This window comes from Phalacrocorax carbo, chromosome 2 (assembly GCF_963921805.1).
Source record: "Phalacrocorax carbo chromosome 2, bPhaCar2.1, whole genome shotgun sequence".
Lineage (NCBI taxonomy): Eukaryota > Metazoa > Chordata > Aves > Suliformes > Phalacrocoracidae > Phalacrocorax > Phalacrocorax carbo.
The window spans coordinates 144455117-144476823 of record NC_087514.1 but is presented as its reverse complement, the minus strand read 5'-3'; the positions used below and the strand labels follow the sequence as shown (position 1 = coordinate 144476823).

At 39.3% G+C, this 21707-nt stretch overlaps 1 protein-coding gene across 5 annotated transcripts in view; it reads left to right on the top strand.

Annotated features, from left to right (window-relative positions):
- Positions 1 to 20197, top strand: part of FAM171A1 (family with sequence similarity 171 member A1) — a 90885-nt gene extending 70688 nt beyond the window's left edge. For 4 of the 5 annotated variants that reach the window (XM_064444692.1, XM_064444694.1, XM_064444695.1 and 1 more), the window contains 3 exons: positions 12696 to 12812; positions 15301 to 15415; positions 16097 to 20197. In XM_064444692.1, the coding sequence (XP_064300762.1) occupies positions 12696 to 12812; positions 15301 to 15415; positions 16097 to 17798 (1934 nt within the window). In that variant the 3' untranslated portion in view covers positions 17799 to 20197. The remainder of the gene's footprint in view (positions 1 to 12695; positions 12813 to 15300; positions 15416 to 16096) is intronic. The other variant, XM_064444693.1, reaches the window with a different exon arrangement.
- The last annotated feature ends 1510 nt before the right edge of the window (positions 20198 to 21707 follow it).

Genomic DNA, 21707 nt, shown 5'->3' with positions numbered 1-21707 from the left:
GAAAAAGAAGAACGGAAGGTGTGAAAGGCAGAGACTGTGAGGAAGAGAAGAAAAAGGAGCCAGAAATGTGGATCCATGTAGACAGTCAGAGGGGTTTTGTCCCTGCAAAGCAAACGTTTTGAGCCAGTTTATGATCACATCCAGAAGTAGAACAACGAGCGTGAAACCAGCATATCGGAGGAAGGAGAGGGGAGGGGGGAAGAGAGAGGTGAAGGGGGAGATAACGTTTTTGCTTCCTTCCTGCCTCTTTTTGCTGGAAAAGGTGATGTATTTTCAAACAGCATGCCTGATAAATCTTTTGTCAGAAGTTGGCTGTATTAGAGAGTAAAACAGTAGGATTTAATAAAGAATAAATGTGAGTATGATATAAAATTGAACAGTGGAAAAGAGTCTGATGAATGGATTTGGGGTTTCCCTTAACTGTGGAAACGTCATGTTTTCTTGTGGTGCCCTGGCAGTAAGTTTAATCTCATTCTTCCTGAAACTGATTTTGATTTCTGATTCTAGAAGCTATTTAATTTTCCCGTGTTAAAAAAAAAAAAATATGGGAAAGACTGACTCATGTTTACTTTCTCCACAAGAAGCAGTCCATCCCCAACCCTTCCTGTCAGCTGTGTTATAGCTGCAGCCCGCCTCATTGCGAGTTACTCACTGCTACTTAAATGGTTCTGATTTTGATTATGGAGCTTTCTCATTTATGGCCAAATTTCCGTGCCCCTGTGGTGGAGCCACAAAAGCTCTCTCTTACTGTGGAATATGGTTGTTACTGTTGCATAAAAAGAGCTAGTTATCCTATTGTGTGCAGTACATATTAGTATAGATCAATACGTGTTAGTTAATTAGTGCTGCAGGCTTGAGGCTCCCAATCTTGAGACAAGTTCAACCTTGTTTGCTTCATGAAAAGCTGCTGGAGCACTTGTGTTGTTTGGAGGGAAAGGCATGAGGACAACTAAACAAAAACGGTTTTTGTCAGGCCACTTAGCTTCACCAAGTCACGGAGAGGAAGGTATTGAAGACGTTACGCTTAGGCTCCAGCTCACACTTCAGCTCAAGTAAGCATCTTTCCTTGCAGCCGAAGATGTTGAACAAAGATGCATTTAAGCCCTGACTGCGGCATGCCAGTTCTAGCAGAATTTTGGTCACGTCCCAACCAATTTAAATTAGAGTAGCCTAATTTAATAAGTAGAGCAGCCACTCTATCTTGTGCAGGCTACATTAGCACCCTAAGGGCTGTCAAACTAGCCATACGTAACGTGAACATGATGGTACCCTGTCATTCCCCATCCCTGTTGTGCTTGGACTGTGAAGGGAGGAGGATGGATGGTGACTGAGATGGCTCCACGCTGGAGAAATCCTTAACTGGCAAATAAGTTGTTGTAACCCATTTGCCCTGCCAGATCTGGGGCCTGTCAGGATAAGCCCTCTAACCTCATTATTCTGAATTTGTCTTTCATTTCAGGAGCTGCTTTTTTCAGTGCTAGTTATGTTGCGGTCTCTCCGTAATAGATTTTCAGTGGCTTAAATTTTCACACTTGCATCTGAAAATTGAGAAAATGCCAGAGAGGGAGAACTATGACTGCATTACAAGGCAATAATGCAGAGCTTCTCTCTAGCGTATTAGCAGTACAGTGGGTGCTTGTTCGTGCAAGCCATTGTTTTTGTTTAGAATCCATGTGGTTGTCATCATTACTGCGTGAAGCATAATTTCTGCTCTAAAAAGCAGAAATACTTTTCACTTTCAGGGGAGGAAGTGGATAAGGGACAGAAATACTACAAATATGTTTTAATCCTTAGAATCTCATACATTTTGCTGAGCTCATGATGTAGTAATATAAACCCAGTGGCATCTGATGGGAATTGCAGAGATTTTCATAGTTTCTAGAGAAATTATGCATATTTGCATATTACGGCAGCCAAAAATAATTAATGGCTTTTTGGGATGTTTACCGTAAACATTCTGTATTTTCATTACCACAGTTTCTGTCCTTGAGAGAGAACTGGGGAGAGAAGGGGGAGAAGCAGTATAGTCTACTTAAGGCTGAGGGTGGCTCCACTGACACTGATGAAACAGCCAGCCAGAAGCAGCAGGCTGACATCAAAATAAGGCAATCTGCTGCATCTATTTTATACTGTTCCAAATGAAATTTTTCATTACAAAACAAACTTGCTGCCTTGTGTTGCACAGCAAGCAAATTAAAGCAGTAATACCTTTTTGAATAATTAATAAAATGAAGAGCAACTATGCCCTGGAGAAGTTTTAGGATAAATGAATACATCCAACCTTGTTCTTGTGTTGGAGATGCATTCCACCATCTTTCTCTGCAGCATTTCTTGGTGTTGGTGATAATAAGCACAGATGCACTGATGTTATGGAGACGTATACACTACAACACAACTTAATCATTCCATGCTGTTGACATACCCATGTCTCTTGTGTTTCACAGAACTGTGGGAGAGTGGTTTTATTTCATAGTACACACTTAAAGGTTTGAACATAAGAGTTATGGATTCTCATTTTTATAATCAGGATGGCTCAGTGGGGTTTTCTGGGTTGTTGGCTTTTTCCCCCCCCCCAAGCACTGTCTTGTTTTTCTCTAAATCTTAAGGGGCTGAAAAACTTTTTTTTTTCTTTATCCGTAAACAGATGGTTGGGATCATGACTCCCTCCCTGTATATTTGCCTTGATGTCAGTAGGATTTACAGCAATATAATTAATCTCTCTATTCTTGGACACCAAATTTCTGTCCAAGACTTCTTTCTAGTCTTGTCCTCTTCAGTCAGAAATGAATACTACATATCCCAGTAGAAAGGAAACTTCGTACCTCCTGTATCATTTCCAGCTCCCACCAGCTGGACTGAATAACACAGCACTTGCTCAGCTGTATTCTCCTCAGCCCCCATTTAAATTGTTTATGCTTTATGTTAAGGTGTCTGTTTTCCATTTGATTCTGTGAGCAAAACTCCAAGACAAGCGCTCTCCATTTTAAGTCCTCAGTTTCCTCCCATGTGGTATGGAGGCATTATGTTGCACCTAGATCTCTAGATCCAAATCTAGAGCTGTATGAAGGACTTGAAAATATTACCAAGTATTACAGAGTGCATAATATGGAAACGTGATCTATTCTTCAGTGACAATATTCACGCATCTGCTAGTTTATTAATCCCACCAAATAACAGGAAAAATTTTCAACACTTTTCAACCTTGTGTGGCAAATTACTCTGGAGTGAAGGGGTTAAATCTTCACCCTTTTGCTCCTCTTCCTTAAAATGTGTTATTTATTGTGCACTATGTCTAAATGAAGTTGAGAGTACTGTTTCTCTCTTCTTCCTCCTCCCCGAACACTTGGTGTAAATCTTTGACGTGACCTTGTTGTCTTTAAATTACTAGCTTCTTCGCAGAGGAGGCTGTTTCCCCAGTGCCTGAAATCTCAACCATTTATTAATGTAAAGTGATGGCAGAATATGGAGAAGAGTATCTTGGGGAACTCTTTTTATAGCTTTATAAAGCACAATACTTTATGTACTATGCTGTGCTTCGTCAGTGCTTTCTGACTGCATTTAATGCTGTAATAGATTTCTAAATATATTTGAAAGTCTGGTACTTATTTTCAGTGGTAAAATTTCTATTGATTTTTGTAGAGCCAGAATTTCCTGATGTTTCTTCCTCAGAAAAATGAAGATAATGTTTTCTGTGCTCAAAAGAAGTTGTGAGGATATGTTATGTGTAAACAATACCGGTGCCTACTCCAACTTGACTGCAGTATGATTTCGCTGTATTTCATGGAGGTGAAATGATGCTTGGTTTTTGTTCATAGTGTTCACAGGGAGAGAGCGACAGCCACTGTCAGACAGAAAATATAAGTGGGTTACTGCACATCTACCTGTGTAGTTCACTGCACATTATTTGTAAATAAGATGATTTGTAAAAGTCTCTGGTTTAAGCTTCCCACGTGGTAGCAACAATTACCCACCCAAAGAAAAGATTGACTTATATTTTCATAATTTAAAATGCATTAATTTTTGTTGTGAATTTGGTTAACTTCTGATTGCCGTGACAGACAGAAAATTATCATTTAACAAAAGCTTTTGCAGTCTGTTACTTAATCTGAGGCTCAGTATGAATACATGCCTCTGAACTTGGATAGTTGGCCTGCGTTTGGACTACATGCAGCTGCACACATAGCCTGGGACTTCATGCACTTCTCCATGGGTTTTGTTGGGTTTTCTGCGTGTGAGAAATTGAAATATTCAGGAAAACACATTCCCAGCCCCCAAAAGTTTGAATTTAATATAATCAGATCCAGAACATTTGGTTCTAGATCAGATTCACTGGTAATATGGAGATTTATTTGCAAATTGCAAGGAGAAAAATCAAGCCTCCACAAAGTTCAGTTACACTATTTCTGTAGTTTACAAGTTCCTTGACAATTTGATTTTGACTTCCTTTTTTATCTCAGCTGTGAAGGTTAAATTATTCTTGAAGGCTAAATACACTGAGGAATACAGATTTTTAACTAACTGCTCTCGAATAATTTCATATTTTGTGTGTTGCCATAGAAATGGCAGCTACCAAACCCAGTTTTTTACCATGTACGATGTCTGCGTAATAGGTGCAGATATAATTGCAGAGTAGTAGACAGACCTCAGCATTGAAAGGAAAAGAAGCTGTTTTTCTGATGCTTCACAGTGTGGCTCACTGAGGTATGTTCTCACTATCATGATTGCTCTGGAGAGGAGTAGTGGGTCAGAGGAGGCAGTTGTGCTTTTTTATCAATATGTATGTTGTTTTTAAAATGGATGTTGTGGCTTACACATGTGAAAGTGATGGGAATGGATTGTTTGATCCTCTCTCCACCTCATATCCCATCTGAGTTGCATTTGTGGCAAAGCAGACATGGTACGGCATGATGGTGGAGCTTAAGAGGGTGTTGAAGGAATCAGGTTATTGCCAAAGTGTAGTGATATATGCAGGTAATCTGCTATTACGTAGTCAAGGAAATAAAACTGGAAACAAATAGCATGGCTTCTGGGAACAGATTTTAATAACAGACTGTACCTTGTGTCATGTAGACGGCCCTGTAGCTCCACCTACAGAAGCCATGCAGTAGAAGGTGGAAAGAAGTGGACATCAAAATTCAGGAAGTGGAGAAAAGACTGTTGTGCCTGTGCAGCTGCTTGAGTTGGAGAGGGCTTGGAGACTGGTGGAAGCATAGGCAGGAATGCATGGAGCAGGAGTGTGAAGTGTCTGGGTGGGGCTGGAAGAAGCTGAGGAGGACTGGGACAGCCTTCCTCTGCGGCCTTGGCATGGTGGGTCAAATCCCAGTGTGCATCTGCGTCCACTTCCAGCTTGAAAAATAGAAACTAAACGTGAGCGTGATGTGACGCTGAATGAAGGAAAAGGCATGCACTGTTTTGAATTGCCTCTGCTTTTATTTATTACTTGTCCTAATAATTTTGTCAATAACTGACTGAATGTGATTAATAATGTGAAAGAGCGAATATTAAAGGCAGTATCTTTCACATACGCTGAAAACTAGGGATGGTGATCCAGCAAGCATAACTAAGCTTTTCCTTTTGAAATATAATTATTAACCAGTAATTACTCATGGAAGTAATTTTCTTTAATAAGTCTCTTCTGTTCTGGCATTCTGGAAGGAAATGCTGAGGGGACCAAAGCAATGCAGGCAGTTCTACGTACGATGTGTCCTGCCTTTTGCCCAGATGTAATTAAAATTATTAAATAATGAAAACTGGCATGTCCTTTTGTTAAACACTTGACAGGCTATCTATGGGGAAAAAAGAATAGAGATGGCAAAAACTACAATGCTTCTCCAACACCGGTAATAAATCGAACTGTTAAACTTCCTTGCAAAAACCTTCAATGTACAACGTTAAAAGTGTTTGCCTTACAGTACACCAAATAATGGTGGTGCTGCTAAAACAGTAGCAGGATTTAGCCCTGGAAGGCTTGTGTAACAGATTCTGTAAGAGTGGAAGAATAATGAAGGTATGAGCTCAGAGCAGGGACGTTTATTTTTTCAATGTTGCCTAGCAACTCCAAAAACAAAATTGTAATATTAACTTAAATGCTATGAATTTTTAAACTTGTGTGTGTTCGAGGGGAGGGGAAGAGGAGGGTAATGTCTACCCATATTCAAGGAGGAATTTTTCTACTTCCAATTTCAGTCATTTGTAGCTTTTCAGAAAATGAACAAAAGTAAAACCAAAAAACCCATCCTTCTGTAGTAAAACTTCCCATGCTGATGCAGATTAGAGGTCATTTTCGGTTGGAAAAAGAAGAAATCTGATAAGCAGCTTTCAGCTGGTAGAATGAAGCTACAATTTATGTATGTCAGAACATGCTTTAGGGAGTCATTTTCACAAGCCTGCCCTTGATTGACTCTCCATAATAACACTGCCATTTGAAGCGTCTAATCAATTACTTCTAGAAACACTGTTAGTATGTTTTGACTATCCTTTGCTGTCCCACACTGTATGACAACAACCTGCCTCATTCCTTTTGACACCTATATCTCCACTTAACTGTGAATCTCTGCCTAAGCAGGGAAATCTTACAAGACATTGTAGGCGTCACAGAAGAGATCTGTGCTGAAAGAAAAGCACTTCTCATTAAGGAATATTTATTTAAAACACCTATGCTGTTAAGTAGTATGGTTAAAAGTATTTTTCTTTTCTTTCTGGAACTCTTTTGTCCAGGGAAGATAATCTGGTGAATAAAAATAAATTCATATAATGGGATTATGCTTAATTTGCTCTCTGGCTAACTAAATCCTCTAATTTGTCAAACCCATTGGATGGAAATAATTAGTGCTGTAAATAGCACAGTTTTGGTTCCCTGCTTGAGTGGGATTGGATGATCCTATTGCCAGTTAAAAGAAACAAAATTAAAAGCAAACGGTATTTGATAAATGGAAGAGTTTCCTACCAAAAGCTCACATGTAAAAGTAATTTATGGAAAAAAAACTACCATAGCTACTATATATTTAAACACAAGCAATATTTAGACTTCATGACTGTCCTTAGGGGAAGCTGCTGGCTACAGCACACTCCTCTGACAGTCATTTACCAGAACTGTTTTGATCAGTGATAGGAAAAATACACAATCAAAAGTCAGCAGAAGTCACTGCAGCAGCAGTGATCTGAGAGGCTCTGAAATGGTCAGCTTGGAAAGTTAAGCGTGAAGCAAGCAGTATTATACATCCTCCCAGAGAGCCGAGTTCTGTGCTGGGGTGCGGGCATGCAAACTCCCCTCGCAGCCAGCACACATGCTTAAGAGGGGAATTTCTCTGCTTTCTTCTTGACTTTAATAGGAGTCACATGGATCTCTCTAGAGCAGATGGCCCGGTGTGGCGGTCCTGCCTGAACAAAGTGCGGTCCTGCCACGTAGGCCAGTAGGAAGTTTGCCATTTGCTTGAGCTGGAGCATGCATTGTCACACACATGGAAGCCAGAGAGGCGTACAATTCCCTGGATTTTACTGCAGATTAATGTAAAATAATAAGGTCTAGCTTTAAAATATGGAAGTAATGTCTTATTCAGAGGCATTGTGCATCTAGACTACAAAAACAGATCCATTCATGCTGCCTGGATCCAGCAAGCTGTCACATTGAATAGTTAGTGTCTTTGAAGACAATATGACGACTCTTTTCTGGGCAGACTGGCCATACGTGCAGTGACCTGATTGTGCAGGGAAATAGTCTAGAATAGCTGTTATGTAATGGTTTTTCTGCAATAGCTGCCCATCTGGACACTCCTTGCTGAAAGCGCCATTCTTCAATCTGATTTAGAAGTAAACTAAATTGAGTTACAGAAAGGCATTTTCAGTGCATAATGTGTGTTGAAATGGAGATTTAATGTGCAAACCTTTTTCTGTTAAATTCACTCACGATAACCCCTGCTTCCCCCATTGGCAAGTCCTAAAAGCTGCCTGAGATAAATAAGCGTGTTCATCAGACTCAAAGTTACTGCAGAGATGCTTCCCTCTAGCAGAATATTTCTCCTGCTCTGATGAAATCTTATTTGTCTCTGATATTTGGGCATTTTTGCAGCCAGATGGAGCTCAGCTTTCTTTATCTGATTATTTTCTGATTTGATTTCTTCTAAAGTACTCTTATTTTTATATTTTTTATAGTGTTAACGATGGGAGTTCTCTTACCTTGCTTTTAAGTTACGTATACAAAGAAGTGCTGGATAGCTGTTTTATAAGCTTTTTAAGACAAAATTTGTTAGATGACACCATTTATTCCAAAAAGTCAGTAACAGTAAATATAATTTTGGTGACGAAAGAGTTAAGAAACTTCTTGGTTCTTCCCCTGCCATTAGTTTGAGCCAGGAGACAGCTCCCCTGACTTGAATCCTGGATCAGCATGTTGGCTCCACTGAGCAGTAATAGAGGAAAAAAGAGGAAGAGAAATGTAAAAATGATCCATAAGCAAGAATGTTTCTATATATAGAAGTTTTCCATGAAGCACCAGACACTCTATAAGAATTAGTGGCAAATTGGCCCAAATCATGCAGTGCTTACAAACTATACTGAACTTGCTGTTTCTGCTCCAAAGATATGTTGACATGTTTTCTTTGGAACTACACAATCAGGCTTGAACAAAAATGATCAATTCATTACATGCAGTTATTTGTACTGCTTTTTATTTATAATCCTGTATTGCCTGTTACTTAATTATTGCACATCATGTATAAAAATAAGCAGTGAAGCTAGTTGATTATGCTGATGGGGCAGGAGGAAGAAGTAGATGTTATAGGGCATTTGGAGAATAACAAATTAAATTATCATAACACTTAGCCATGCAGGGAGGTAAGACGTCTCTTCCCTCCTAAATCCTTCTGCTTACTTCTCCTGCAGTTGCAATCCTGCCTGCACAGAAAAAAAAAAAAGACTGCTGCTTCCCCTTACTCCATTTGCAGGCTAGTGGGTAGGAAAGGACAGAAAAATGGAAGAAGCTACTTACTCACTGCCCCTCAATCTCCTCCCTTGCTTACAAGAGCAAGTATGAGAGGGTGCAGAAGAAGGTAATTAGCTGCATTTTTAGAACAGGAAAACATCTTGTTTCCCGCTGCAAGGAAGAATCTGGGATGGGATAGGGTATTCATTCTCGAGGCTGCACAGCAATGAACTCCCACTTACTCAAAGCAGATTGATACACTAGGAGCATAGCCAGTAATGTACAGTGCGATTGGGTTTTGCTCAGTAGAAGGTCCAACATAGTCGTTACAGCAAGGCATTGCATGCAGGGAGCTACAAGAACACTGCTTGGTGTTTAGTGATAGTTGAAAAGCAACCAGGAAATTAGAACCTATAAAGGATGAAATGTGAGGGACACCAGGAAACACCCCAATGGATTTGCAGAATATGGAAGGCACATCAGTTCCCTCCAGTAATACTATGTTGGCTTTCAGCTATTTGATCACACAAGAAACAATACAGGACTTTGTGTTTCAACTGTTTCCACTCAAACCTGTTTTACTGCTGCTGTTGTGAAGGATGGAGTTCTTTGTTCTCTTCATCTCACCATGTGGGAGGATGGTCTGATTGCTAAGAGATGGTGGAAGTGTAAGAGGTGAGTTTATCACCAAAGTGTTGGAGCAGGAAAGTATTAAAAAAGGCAGCTGATGAGATTGTGTACCCGTGGTTCCCAGGAATCCACCCTCAATGTTGTCCTGACGAAAGAAATTGGGGCAGCGCCATTTAAAAAGTAATTCTTTTCTAGCTGTCATCACATACTAATATGTCAACATGGACAACAAAAGCTTCATTGCTCTTGCTTAAAGATGACCAATATCAGATATATCTGTTACACTTTCGAACTTCTTAACTATCCATAACAGAGAGAGGGAATTATATTTTTCCCTAGTGTTATAGAGGCCAATACATTTCCTTGAGTATATCCGGTGGTTAGCAAAAATGGGTGGCCTAAATGAGCACAAGACAAGCATGAAAGCTGACTGACCTTGTGCTAAAATATGAGCAATCTGAGCTGCTGCTTGTTTGGCAGGATGGCAGCTGAGCTTTGCTTGCAGCGATAAGACTACAGCCTCTGTTAGCTTCTTGATCGCTGCGTTATGCAAGCAGCCTATTACTGAGCAAAAAGGCTTTTAAAGAGGCATTAGGAGGATTGTCTTCATTAGAATGCAGTGTAATGTGAATAAGGCAAGCTGGACGCAAGTTCCCCCTAGTGAGGGAATCAATAATTGCTTCTGCTCAAGGAGGTAACTATAAAAACAGACTACGAAAATAATGAACTTTGCTAAATTACATATGTATGTGTTCTGCTCGTGTGTGAATTTAAAGGGCTTAGAGACGGTAAGAGAAGTATGGGAAGCATGATGAATTCATCACCCAGGTCCTTCCATTCTTTGTTTTTTAACCAGCACTTTTATATCCCTTTTAGTCTTAAAGTTTTATTTCACATTGTTGCATGTTTGAATAGTTGGTGTATATTTTCATTGTCCGAACCTTGCAGAGAAAAAATGACAATTTAAGTTTACAGGAGTTTTCTTACCAAATGGCATTTCAGGCACAAGACAGGAGGAGTTTTTGACCCTATGGGTTATTTTTCACCTTGTGGTGTAGGGCTATTAGTATGACATCTTCCCCAAAAGTGCATGGGTAGAAAATCTGAAGGGGTAGTGGCCATCTTAGTGGAGAAAATAAATCTATTTTTCCTAGTTTCTCCAGAAACTTCACACATAACTGGGCAATTCGATTCTGTTTGTCTTGATGATAACATTTCCCGAAAAGAGGTAAACTAATGGCTACATCAGGGTGTTCTGATATGACAGTTATGGATGCCATCCATCTGTGCACAGATTTTGGTCCTTTTGGTACTGTGAATCAAAATGACTTGTCTTGTGTGACTTCATGAAATAAGAGAGTATTGCTACCCCGTACAGACTGGAAATGATACTTGGGAGAGTGAAAATTACGTCAGTAATTACTTTCCTCTGTTGCCCAAAAATTCAGCTTGGTTGCAAATACAGAGTCACTGCCTGACAATAATTGTTACATGATTGAGAGGATTTCTAAATCTAGGTATTTTTCTAAACCTTTCACTATATTCAGATGGGTTTATTTTTAGCCAAGGACAGTGGACTTCAAGGGTTTACTTACATAGGAAAAATCAGTAGTAGAGGGAAAATAAATACTCAAAAAGCCATTCTCATATGTACAGGGTATGCACAGATGGATAATCTAAGGAACACAGAGGAAATCATCAGGATCTCGGTGGTATTAAAAAAAACAAAGCAACAGCATCTCTTCTGTGTGTTCTGCACTCACTGCTAAGCATTCAGACAACTGTCACCCACAAATGCTAGTACTTAGTCCTGAGTGCTGTCTGAGGAAAAGCACTATCTTGGGAATTACATGCAGGGGACTGTTTAAAGGAAAGGGAACCACAAGTACAAGATGCAGCTTGCCTTTAAAGTGAGCATTTGAAGCTGAGTAAGGTAAATGGAGTATTCTGTCCCCCCTTTGCACAGAAATACAGAAAAGCAGAGGGGTTCACCCCTTCTCTGTACACAGATCAGCTGTACTGGTAGTGGCCACCAAAGCATGTGAAGAACCTCCTTAGTGAGTTAATGCCCTCTGTTACGGCACCCACTGGAGATGCCAAGCCAGGACTGCAGCTTCAGGAAACACTGCTTGGCACCAGGGCTGGCTTTCCAGCGACTGCTCTCAGTGTCCAGGCCAGCAATTCTGTGTTTCTTTCAAAGAGAATAAATATGGGAGCAGTTTACAAGCCATATCGGACATTTAATATATCAGAAATTAAGGTGAAGTTTTTCTCCTACAGCCCCAGAATCAGCAGCCTTAATGAATTACAAAAAGGCATACAGCTGATTCTGTTGTAAAGGTTTTTCATAGCCCAATTATTGCAACAAAATTTATCTTCTGAAAGCAGAACAGCTCTCACCTAGTGCAGATTGCCAGTCTGGACTACTTAAGGGTTATTTGTACTTCAACACATTGCTTTAAAATGGCCAATCTTATTTGTTTTGAAATAATCATTTGATAATTTTAAAAGTTCTATTATTTTTCCTTTGAGAAACATGTTTTAAAAAACTCATCATCCATTACCAAGCAATATTCCTGGATGTATACACATCCTGAATGACTAACGTTGCTGAATCAAAGTGACGGTGCAAGTTAATTCTTGGCAGTTACATTCATAAGCTTGTTTTCGCTGTAGGAAACCAACATTTTGACAAAGTATTTTCTTCAGTCTTCTGTAAGCTGACAGCCAGAGCCGATGGAAGGGTGGTGTGCAGAACTCACGTGTGGTCTAGGAGATGTGATGTCTCTTGAAATACAGTTTTTAAGTGGGCTGTCTACATATAATCAGCTTCAGGAATATCCTTCTTCAAAACAGGGGAATCTAATATGACAATCATTTTCTTTTAACTCTTTTTGAAGATCTGTTAGTTTTATTTAATCTTAAATCTAATTTTGTGTACAAAGCTTTGGAGAAGGCCACGGGGATGACTGCTTGTGGAAGCTCTCCCAGCCAGTGACAAAAAGGCACGATCTCCCACTTCACAGCAATGCACGCGAAGCCTGCAGCACATCGATAGGTTTTGTTACTGCTTGCTTTTCCGCTTGTTTGCAGAGGAAGGTGTGTGTATATCTGTAACACCTTCCTACAACCTTTACATTTACAGGGACATGGCTGAAGAGTAGTTTGGGCCTTGTACAACAAGAAGGAAATCAGTTGACTTGGACTTATATTGCACCTCAGCTGGGCTACTGGGTTGCAGCTATGTCACCTACTATCCCAGGTAAGATGGAATTGAATTTTATTGATATTTGCAGCATTGAGTAATTATTTATTCATACATAATGTTTATATTTTTCAGAATGACCTCATCTGAGATGCCACAGCTTGATCAATAATGGATTATTAGAAAACAGAAATCTGAAAGTAAAGGGCTAAAATCTTTTGGGGATTGTGGGGGGCAACCCGTGTGCTCAAAATCTGTGAGTCATTTCAATGGGAAACTTTTTAAAGTGTTCCTCCTTTGATGCATTTATGTCACCACTGCCTGGTAGAGCCATTGCTAGAAAGTGAGGGGAGTTAAAACATCAATATATTGGTGGTCCAGCAGATAGAAAAATACATGCTGTGAAGTTTCTGTACAGAAACTCCCAAAGAAAGGGATTCGCCTAAGACCAGGATCATCCTGGGTTAGACATTTATGAATAGATTGGTTGATTGTAACTTTTTTCCTTTTACACTGAAGATGCCCATTTTGCCCTGACTTATGCTTTGCATCATCTTGGTGACTGATAAACTTTCACTGCTAATAACTTAGTGTAGAAGTTCTAGGAAGTGTGTTAGCAGAATGGCATTAGTAGATGGGCTGACTGGTTGCCATCTGCAAGCTTCTCAGCATAACTGTAGAAAATCACTTTGAACAAGGCATTATGGGTACTTCTGTGCCTGTGGAGATTATTAATGTTGCAGCTTGCTCTTCCATTTTTCTATCTGTGGCTGCCTCAGATTTCTTATTATTAGTTCCTCAGCCACCAATAATCAGAGATACCTCTGTGTATAGAAGAGCCAATCAAACAAAAAACTCCTCCTCCTACAGATTTTCTTTATTAGGTTTTCTGGATGAAAACCAAATACAGTAGGAATGAAAACATTCTTGCCTTGGCTGTGCAAGCTAAATAAACTATACCTAACCAGCAAAACAAACTCTAACATGGGGACTGTTTTTAAAGTCTGCTTGTATATGCCGTGAAGTTGTTCCGTGATATGCAGAGCATTTGGAGGTTTTTGCTGTGTTATACCTTATGCAAGCTTTTTACTTGAGGTTATATTAAGTTAAACTGCTGGAATATTCAGCTGATTCATTGCTGACCAGAGTTTAGAGGCAGGTGCAGATCTGAGAAAACTGTCATATTGAAATTAATGGAATTTTACAAAATAATTGTACTTTAAGGAAAAGCAACTGCTCTGAGCCAAACATCTCCCAGTACAGCTCTGTCCCAGACTGCAAGGAAGTTACACTAGTCATAAAATTGTGCCTCTAACTCTTAAGGTTAGAAGGCCTGTAACTCTTAACAGGAGAAGGCTTATTTGTCCTTGCAGTTTAACTTGCATGGAAGATTTTCTACTTGTATTTTATTTTTCCTTCTTTCTGAGGGCTAGATCTGGGTTCTTAAAACTTTGTTGCTATGGGAAGAATATTTTCATGAAAACTCAAGTGACTTATCTCTTCTTTTTGCTTAATGTCCTGAAGCAACAGTATCAATCAATTATGTAAAGAATGTATAAATGTATAAATATTTAGATTTCCCAAATGAGATATACTTGACGTTATTTTTAATCAAGTTGATGTCTTTATTGCTTATTTTCATTTCCTCATTGAATCTATTTGATTTCTTATCTCAAAAAATGGACAAAAATGAACTTTGTATTCCTAGCAGTGGCTCTACAGACCACTCAAGATCCACAGGTGAGGTTTTACAAACCTCATGATCTAGAACCTTAATGTTGGCCAGGTTTGCTGCCCTTCACAGTACATGCATGTTACTCTGTCAGCTGGTGCTGTACCTCCTTGCCTGCAGATGAAAATTTGGGCCTTTATTTCAAAATCAAGGTTTTTACAAACCAACAGGGTTACACATGCATAATTGTGAACAGATGCTGTCCACAAGTGTGCATTCCTTTGTATGTTAGAACATCTACTAAGCATTATTGAAACCTGGAGTTACAACACTGTTTCAGTAGTGGCCTGTTTTTTAAAGCTACTGAAGATGTGCTTGGCTTGCCTTGATCTAGTCGTCAGACCACCAACACATCTTCCAGTGAATTCTGTACTGCACTGTATGTACTGTTTAGTGCAAAACACCACAAATGTTGTTAAAGAGAAGTTGTTGGCCACTGTGCTGGTACATGCATTACAGTGCTGGAAGATGCTGTGATGGCTTTTCTCCAGTGATGAGGGCTTTGACGCACTGTGTCGGCATCAGGACCTGGAAGGCAGCATTCACTGATGCATGTCCCAATTGAAACTAACTGCTTTTCCACAGAATGATCCATTTGGACTTGCAGTCATGAAAACCAGCACATGCTTCCTCCACAACTTGCTCCCTTCGCCAGAGGTGGTCTGCTCAGTAAACACCAGGGCTATGAGCGGCAGTGTTTGTCACTTAGCACCCTGATAACAGGGGAAGATGTCCCTCTCTTTGTTTAAACTGTTGTTGCTCTTCCTGTTTGCAGGTTGTTACAGGTCTAAATTCTCTTTTCTGACCTTCCAGGTCCCGTTGTAACACACGACATTACCAGCTATCACACAATGTTTCTTTTGGCAATTTTAGGAGGAATGGCTCTCATACTTCTAGTCTTGCTGTGTCTGCTTTTGTATTATTGCAGGTAAGATTCACCATCCTGGTTACTTAGTTGATGTTGGAAATGTAAGCTTTTTTGTGCTCAGGAAATTAAAAGATTTTGTACTGAAACATTTTTACTTGGGGGTGGGGTGGGGCTGGGGTGGGGGCAGGGGGCAGGGAAGCAAGCAAGCACTTGGAGAAGAAAGAAACAGATCAAATTTCATATGTTCCTTGTTACATGCAGCATATACAGTTGCTGCTTCTGGTAAGACGGTAGTTGAATTAATTGCACACACTTGTACCTGTGTTTTCCTTGTAAGGTGTTCTAAAACGTCCTGTTGAACATAGGCACAGGTCCAAGATCTCTGTCATTGTACCATAACAGTGCACTTGCAAGTGATCTTTTTATTACTTTTGTATTGAAATGAATGTTAAACTTTTATCAGCAAGTGTATATTAATGAGAGATTTTGTATTTGCCTCCTCCAGACATTTGCTGCAGTTTCTGATTGGTGCTCGAGATATTTCCCAGTTCACATTAGTTATTCTTTAATTTTATCTTCGCTGCTGGGACAAGCTTTTAATTTTTATGTTATGTAATAAAAGCTCAATTCCCCTAATATTAATCACTGCTTAAAAATCTCCCGTTAAGACACACTTGCTATTCTTGTTTCTGTGTACAACAATCATAAATGTATAACTTCTTTTGTTACCACCTTTTATAGAAGAAAATGTTTAAGACCACGTCAGCATCATAAGAAACTGCAACTTTCCACAGCACTGGACACTTCTAAGAAGGATCAAGCAACCTCTATGTCCCATATAAATCTAATATTTTCACGTCGCGAGTCAGAATTTCCCGGCGGGCTGTCTGTTGCTAGCAATGGACACACTGAAAACTCAGGTGCAAAGGAATTAATCAGTGCTGTCCATATGGAGATGGTATCACCTAGTGGAGAAGCAGATATGCATACACCTATGCTCAAACACTCATTCAGTACTTCCCAGGAGTTTAGCTCCCGAGAGGAACTACTCTCTGACAAGGAGAAAGACAAGAGCAGAATTTCCTTGGATGACCTGACGCCCAGTGGGTCTCTAAGAAAAGACTACCACAAATCAGCAGATAGTTTTCCTTTAAAGCCAAGAAAATCTACAGAAACAGCTGAAGGCTATGAGTCCCCTATCAAAGATGAGTATAGGAGAAGTTACAATGCTATGCTGTCTCAGCCTTTATTTGAAAAGCAAGAGAGAGAAATTCAAGTATCTATGAACCATATTGCTACTGGAAGTAAATACAATATTCAGGAACAAGCATACCCCACACCTTCAGCCCCTGAAAAAGAGCTGCTGGACTGCAGACCTACTGATTGTATGATGTCTCGTTCAGTTGATCACCTTGAAAGGCCTACTTCTTTCCCTCGACCAGGTCAGTTAATCTGCTGCAATTCCGTTGACCAAGTCAATGACAGTGTTTACAGAAAAGTTTTGCCTGCATTGGTCATCCCAGGTCATTACATGAAATTGCCAGGAGAACACCCTTTTGTTAGCCAGCCATTGGTTGTCCCAGCTGACCAGCAGATAGATATAGAAAGACTTCAGGCTGAGCTTCCTAACCCTCACACACGGCTTTTTCCACATCCCCCCCAACAGCTGCAACCCCAACAGTTAGCATCCCAAGCAATATCTCAGCAACATTTGCAAGATGCAGGTGCAGCTGAGTGGAGTCAACAAAATGCTTCCATGTCTGAATCTATTTCCATTCCTGCCTCACTTAATGATGCGTCCCTGGCTCAAATGAATAGCGAAGTGCAGCTTCTTACAGAAAAGGCTTTGATGGAATTAGGAGGTGGAAAGCCGTTGCCTCATCCTCGAGCATGGTTTGTTTCTCTCGATGGACGTTCAAATGCTCACGTTAGACATTCATACATCGATCTCCAAAGAGCTGGTAGGAATGGGAGTAATGATGCCAGTTTGGACTCTGGTGTTGACATGAATGAACCAAAATCTGCCCGAAAGGGAAGAGGAGATCATCTGTCTGCGCCACAGAGTCACCCACCAGTGCAAGAGCACCAGCAGAGAGAGCGGAAGGTTTCAGACAGCACAGCTTACACACAGCTTGTGTACTTGGATGATATGGACCAAAGTGGCAGCGAGTGTGGAACAGCAGTTTGTAGCCCCGAGGACAATGCTCTACGATGCCTACTAGAAGGCACTAGTAAGAGAAGTGGTGTGCAGCTGCCCAGCCTGCAGGAGGAAACAAGAACTGTGGATACCAAACCAGAGCCATTAACTAGTCCTGAACATGGAACATCAGTTCAAGATGATGAGGAGGATGAGGAGGACGAGGAAGATGACCAAGGTGAAGATAAAAAGAGTCCTTGGCAGAAACGAGAGGAAAGACCACTAATGACTTTCAATCTGAAGTGAGCTATTGTGAAAATCCACCATTCAGTGGAGTATAAAATTGCCAAATATTCTTTCTGTGGAAGTGCTTGATTGTTTTTTTTCTTTTTTTGTTGTGGAGAGAAAAGAGAAAAACAAACTGTGGTGAGCAACATTTGAAAGAACTTAAATGCATTACTGTGTAAATGTTAGAAAAGAATTAAAATCATTCCTCTGATTCAACGGCTGCCTCCAGTGAGATAGCTGAACAAAGAGTGTGATTGTTATTCCATATACTTGATATTGGTCATCCAGGATGTTGAAAATACTGACAAATTGTTTTGGTTGGTTTATGACCTCAATCTCCTTATGAATGGGAGCTGGTAAAGCTTTTGTTTTCTAGGCCAATTTTATGTTGATAATGCTACTGAAAGTATCTTAAAAACAAGAGTTTGACACATGGTGTCCAATAATGTGCATTATCTCAATGAAAGGCTATGCATTGCTGCTTTTAGTAATATGTTGCTTATACTATACTTTTCTTAATTTTACAAGTTGGTTGTAAACATTTTATGTCCTTTATTATAAACTACTCAGCAATTTATTTTAATGCAAAACTGCAGGAAACTTGAGTAGCATCCCTTAGCATTGAAGCCTTTTTATGAAACCAAACTGAACTTTGTGTCGACTAAGATTCCTCCAATTCTGGTCCCATTTACTCAAAGTGCCTTTTTTACAGTAACAATGAACAGTCCCTTCTTTTGCTAAGTCCTTTTAATTGACCCCATTTGGGATTTTATAAACTTCTGATCTTCTACCTTTTATTTTAAGCTGCATGCCAAGAGTCCCATTTTGTGCTGAGCATTTCTCATTTCAATACAGTGTATTCTGTAGCTATCATGTATATTGTGGATTCTGTTTAGCCAGGATAGACTTAGAAGACATTTTAAAGGGCCCAGAGTAGCCAAGAAGATAGTTTCATTGACTGTATATATTGTTAGTTTCCTCTGGAATCATATGAGCTAATCATGCTCATATAAAATGGACTATAGACCGAGCAAGTGGGCTGAATGTTTCTAGGAAAAATTTGGGGGGTGGGGAGGGGTGGGGGAAATGTACTATCCAAAAGTGCCAGAATGACTCTTCTGTGCTTTCTCCATACAGAGCTGCTTGGTTATCCAAAAATTATAATTGAAAATAAACTGCAAAAAATATCTTTGTGGATTTTTTTCCTCTGTTGGTGTCATCACATTATTTTATATTATTTAATAAGAAAAATACTTTGGTTTCACTTTTGCTGTGCATATTTATGCTTGTGACTTACTAACACACTTTCTTATGCAGTTCTCATGAACTTCAGTCAATGCTGAAATTATGCCCCTTTTCAGAAAAGCATCCATCCTATCTTGATAAATACGTATATATTTGCTTAATATCACGGAAGACTTTGGAAATGAAATCCATGTGTCACCAAAATTCTCTATGGAGTCATGCTTCCTGTGGGACCAGTTTTCTTTCTGAGGTTTCTGCGGGTACTCACACTTCTTGCACACTTCTGATTTCTTCAAGAATCAGGTTCAAAGAAAGTATGTGACTTCCACTTTTGTGGATCATTCATATACATTGAGTTTATCATGTTTCATTCAATTATCTTTATGCAGCATTAGTAGCAGCCATGCTTGATAAAGTTAATTATAATGTAATCTCTAAAGTGATTAGAGAAAGTGTTATATAGTTCCTATTTAATTTTTAATAATAAACCCTGACTTGGATTCATTGTGCTTTTTTTCAGCAGATTTCAAGTTTTTCTTAGGAGGCCTGTTTTGTAATTTCCGTCTTACTGAATGTCTTACCTGGGAGTCTGGGCTTGAGCCAGCAACTGAATCCCAATTTCCTAGTTCCCAGTTCAGTGGTCCTCTCCATTCACAAAGCCACCTTGCCTCTGTTTTGCTTTAATTCATGTCTTGAAGTGGTATATGTCATAAAAGAAATCTAAAATAATATTTGTGGAGTGCATTGAATATTGAAATCCCTGTATTAGCTGTAAGTTATGTTTTAGTCATCACATGCGTTCCAGGTCCTTTCCTGTCCTGTTTAGGAATTTTGCTACGGGCCACATGTGAACTGGCTCCGGGGTCTGGGTTACTTTTGTCGGTCTGTGCAAGGTTGCTGAACAGAACAATACTACTTTAAAAGAACAGTATCAAATGTCAGTAAGTGCTGGTAATACAGTGTCACTTATTAATCAGAACGCTGCATCAAGTAAACATTCTGGTTAAAATTTCTGCATACTAGAATTATTATGCTATTTAATTTTCAACTTTCTGTTGGCTTAAATCTGTCATTTTTAGTTACATTATTTTTCTGATTCCTTTGCGAAGTTTCCGTCATTATCTTGTAAAGTGAGATTGTTGCTATTAAACTGCAGTGGTCTGTTTCTTTAATTGTGTTGGTTTTATGTTCAAAGCACATAGTTTGATGGTTTGATGATTTGTGGTCCTAATACAGCAAAGATATTTGCACAAACACAATGTAGATATTTTGCAAATGCCCTTTAAAATAGCATTTTTTTTTAAATTACTGTGATATCACCAGCCATAGAGTAGTTTGATTTTGCAGAATATATAGTTTATTATGTGTAATTCTCAGTATATCCAACATATCTGAGCCACATGTTAGATGAAATTGTAACAGAGTAACACAGATCAGATTATGGGTCGAGATTAGAGTGTATCCATTGTACACACTTTGTCTGATCTTACAGTCCAGTGACGAGTTCTGTGTTTTAATTTTCAAAAACATACTGAGGAAGATACTTTGGTAAAATATGAAGAAATTTTGTTGCTGATATTTTGCAATTGCACAGTGAAGCAGGTACCAATAAAGGTTACAAAACATAGAGAACAAAGTATAAGTTGAATAGGTCTTGGCATAAGCAGTTCCAAGTGATCTTAGTCCATGTAGAAGATAATCTAGAAAAGCAGTTGTTCTCTTATTTTTTGATGGCAAGTATTATGAGGAAAAAATGTGAAAGATTGTCATTACAAAAGTAATGAAAATATATTGGACTTAAAAAAATAGTAGGAATGGGTCTTTAATCTATCAGCAATCAGGATTTTGAAATGGATAATGAGTGAAAGATTAAAGATATTTTTTATATCTTAGGTTATATTATCCAAAGTCCATTTGTATCGTAGGGCCTGTTGGGAGTTAATACACTCATTAAGAGTCCATTCACTTCATGGTTTTCCCCCAGCTCCCACTTTGTTCCTGCTGAAATACTTGATTCTCAAAGCTTATTAAACTCTCTGTGAAGTACCTTGACTATTGTGATAATGACCTTTTATTATTTGATTAAGTGCTTCATCAGGGTACCAGCATGCTAAAACCTCTGCAGACAGAGGAAAAAAAGAATGGTTCCTGGCTCAGAGCATTTGCGATCTAACACATTACACAAATATACAAAATTGTGACTGAGCTTAGATGAACAGCTTACAAAGAAACTCCACCATTTAGAAATTGCTTGTGATGCTTTTCTCTCTTACAGGAAGGATTAAGTAGCTTCAGTAGAGTGAATTAGGCGCTCTTGAAATACCTTGGCAGTGTTTTCATGTTCTGTCCTTCATCCTGCTGGATGTCAATATCCTAAGCCAATGTGGTTGAAATTGGTAAAAGATTGCGTGTCCCGTGTAGGGTTTAGCCTATAGAATAGTACAGGTGTAAATGAGCAAGTGTTGGATTAGATATTTACTCTTTCTCTATGAAGGTCCCTAGTGAACCAAAAAAAGCATTATGTTTTTCTTAACCAAGAAGAATTCATCTGAAGATTAAAGCTTGTTGTAACACGGTACCTCTTAAACTATCAATAGGCTGTAAGGTGGGGCATGGGGCATGGTGGCATCCGTCGCATACATCCTTGGGCTTGGTCAAACAAGAGCAAGAATTTCCAGTTTG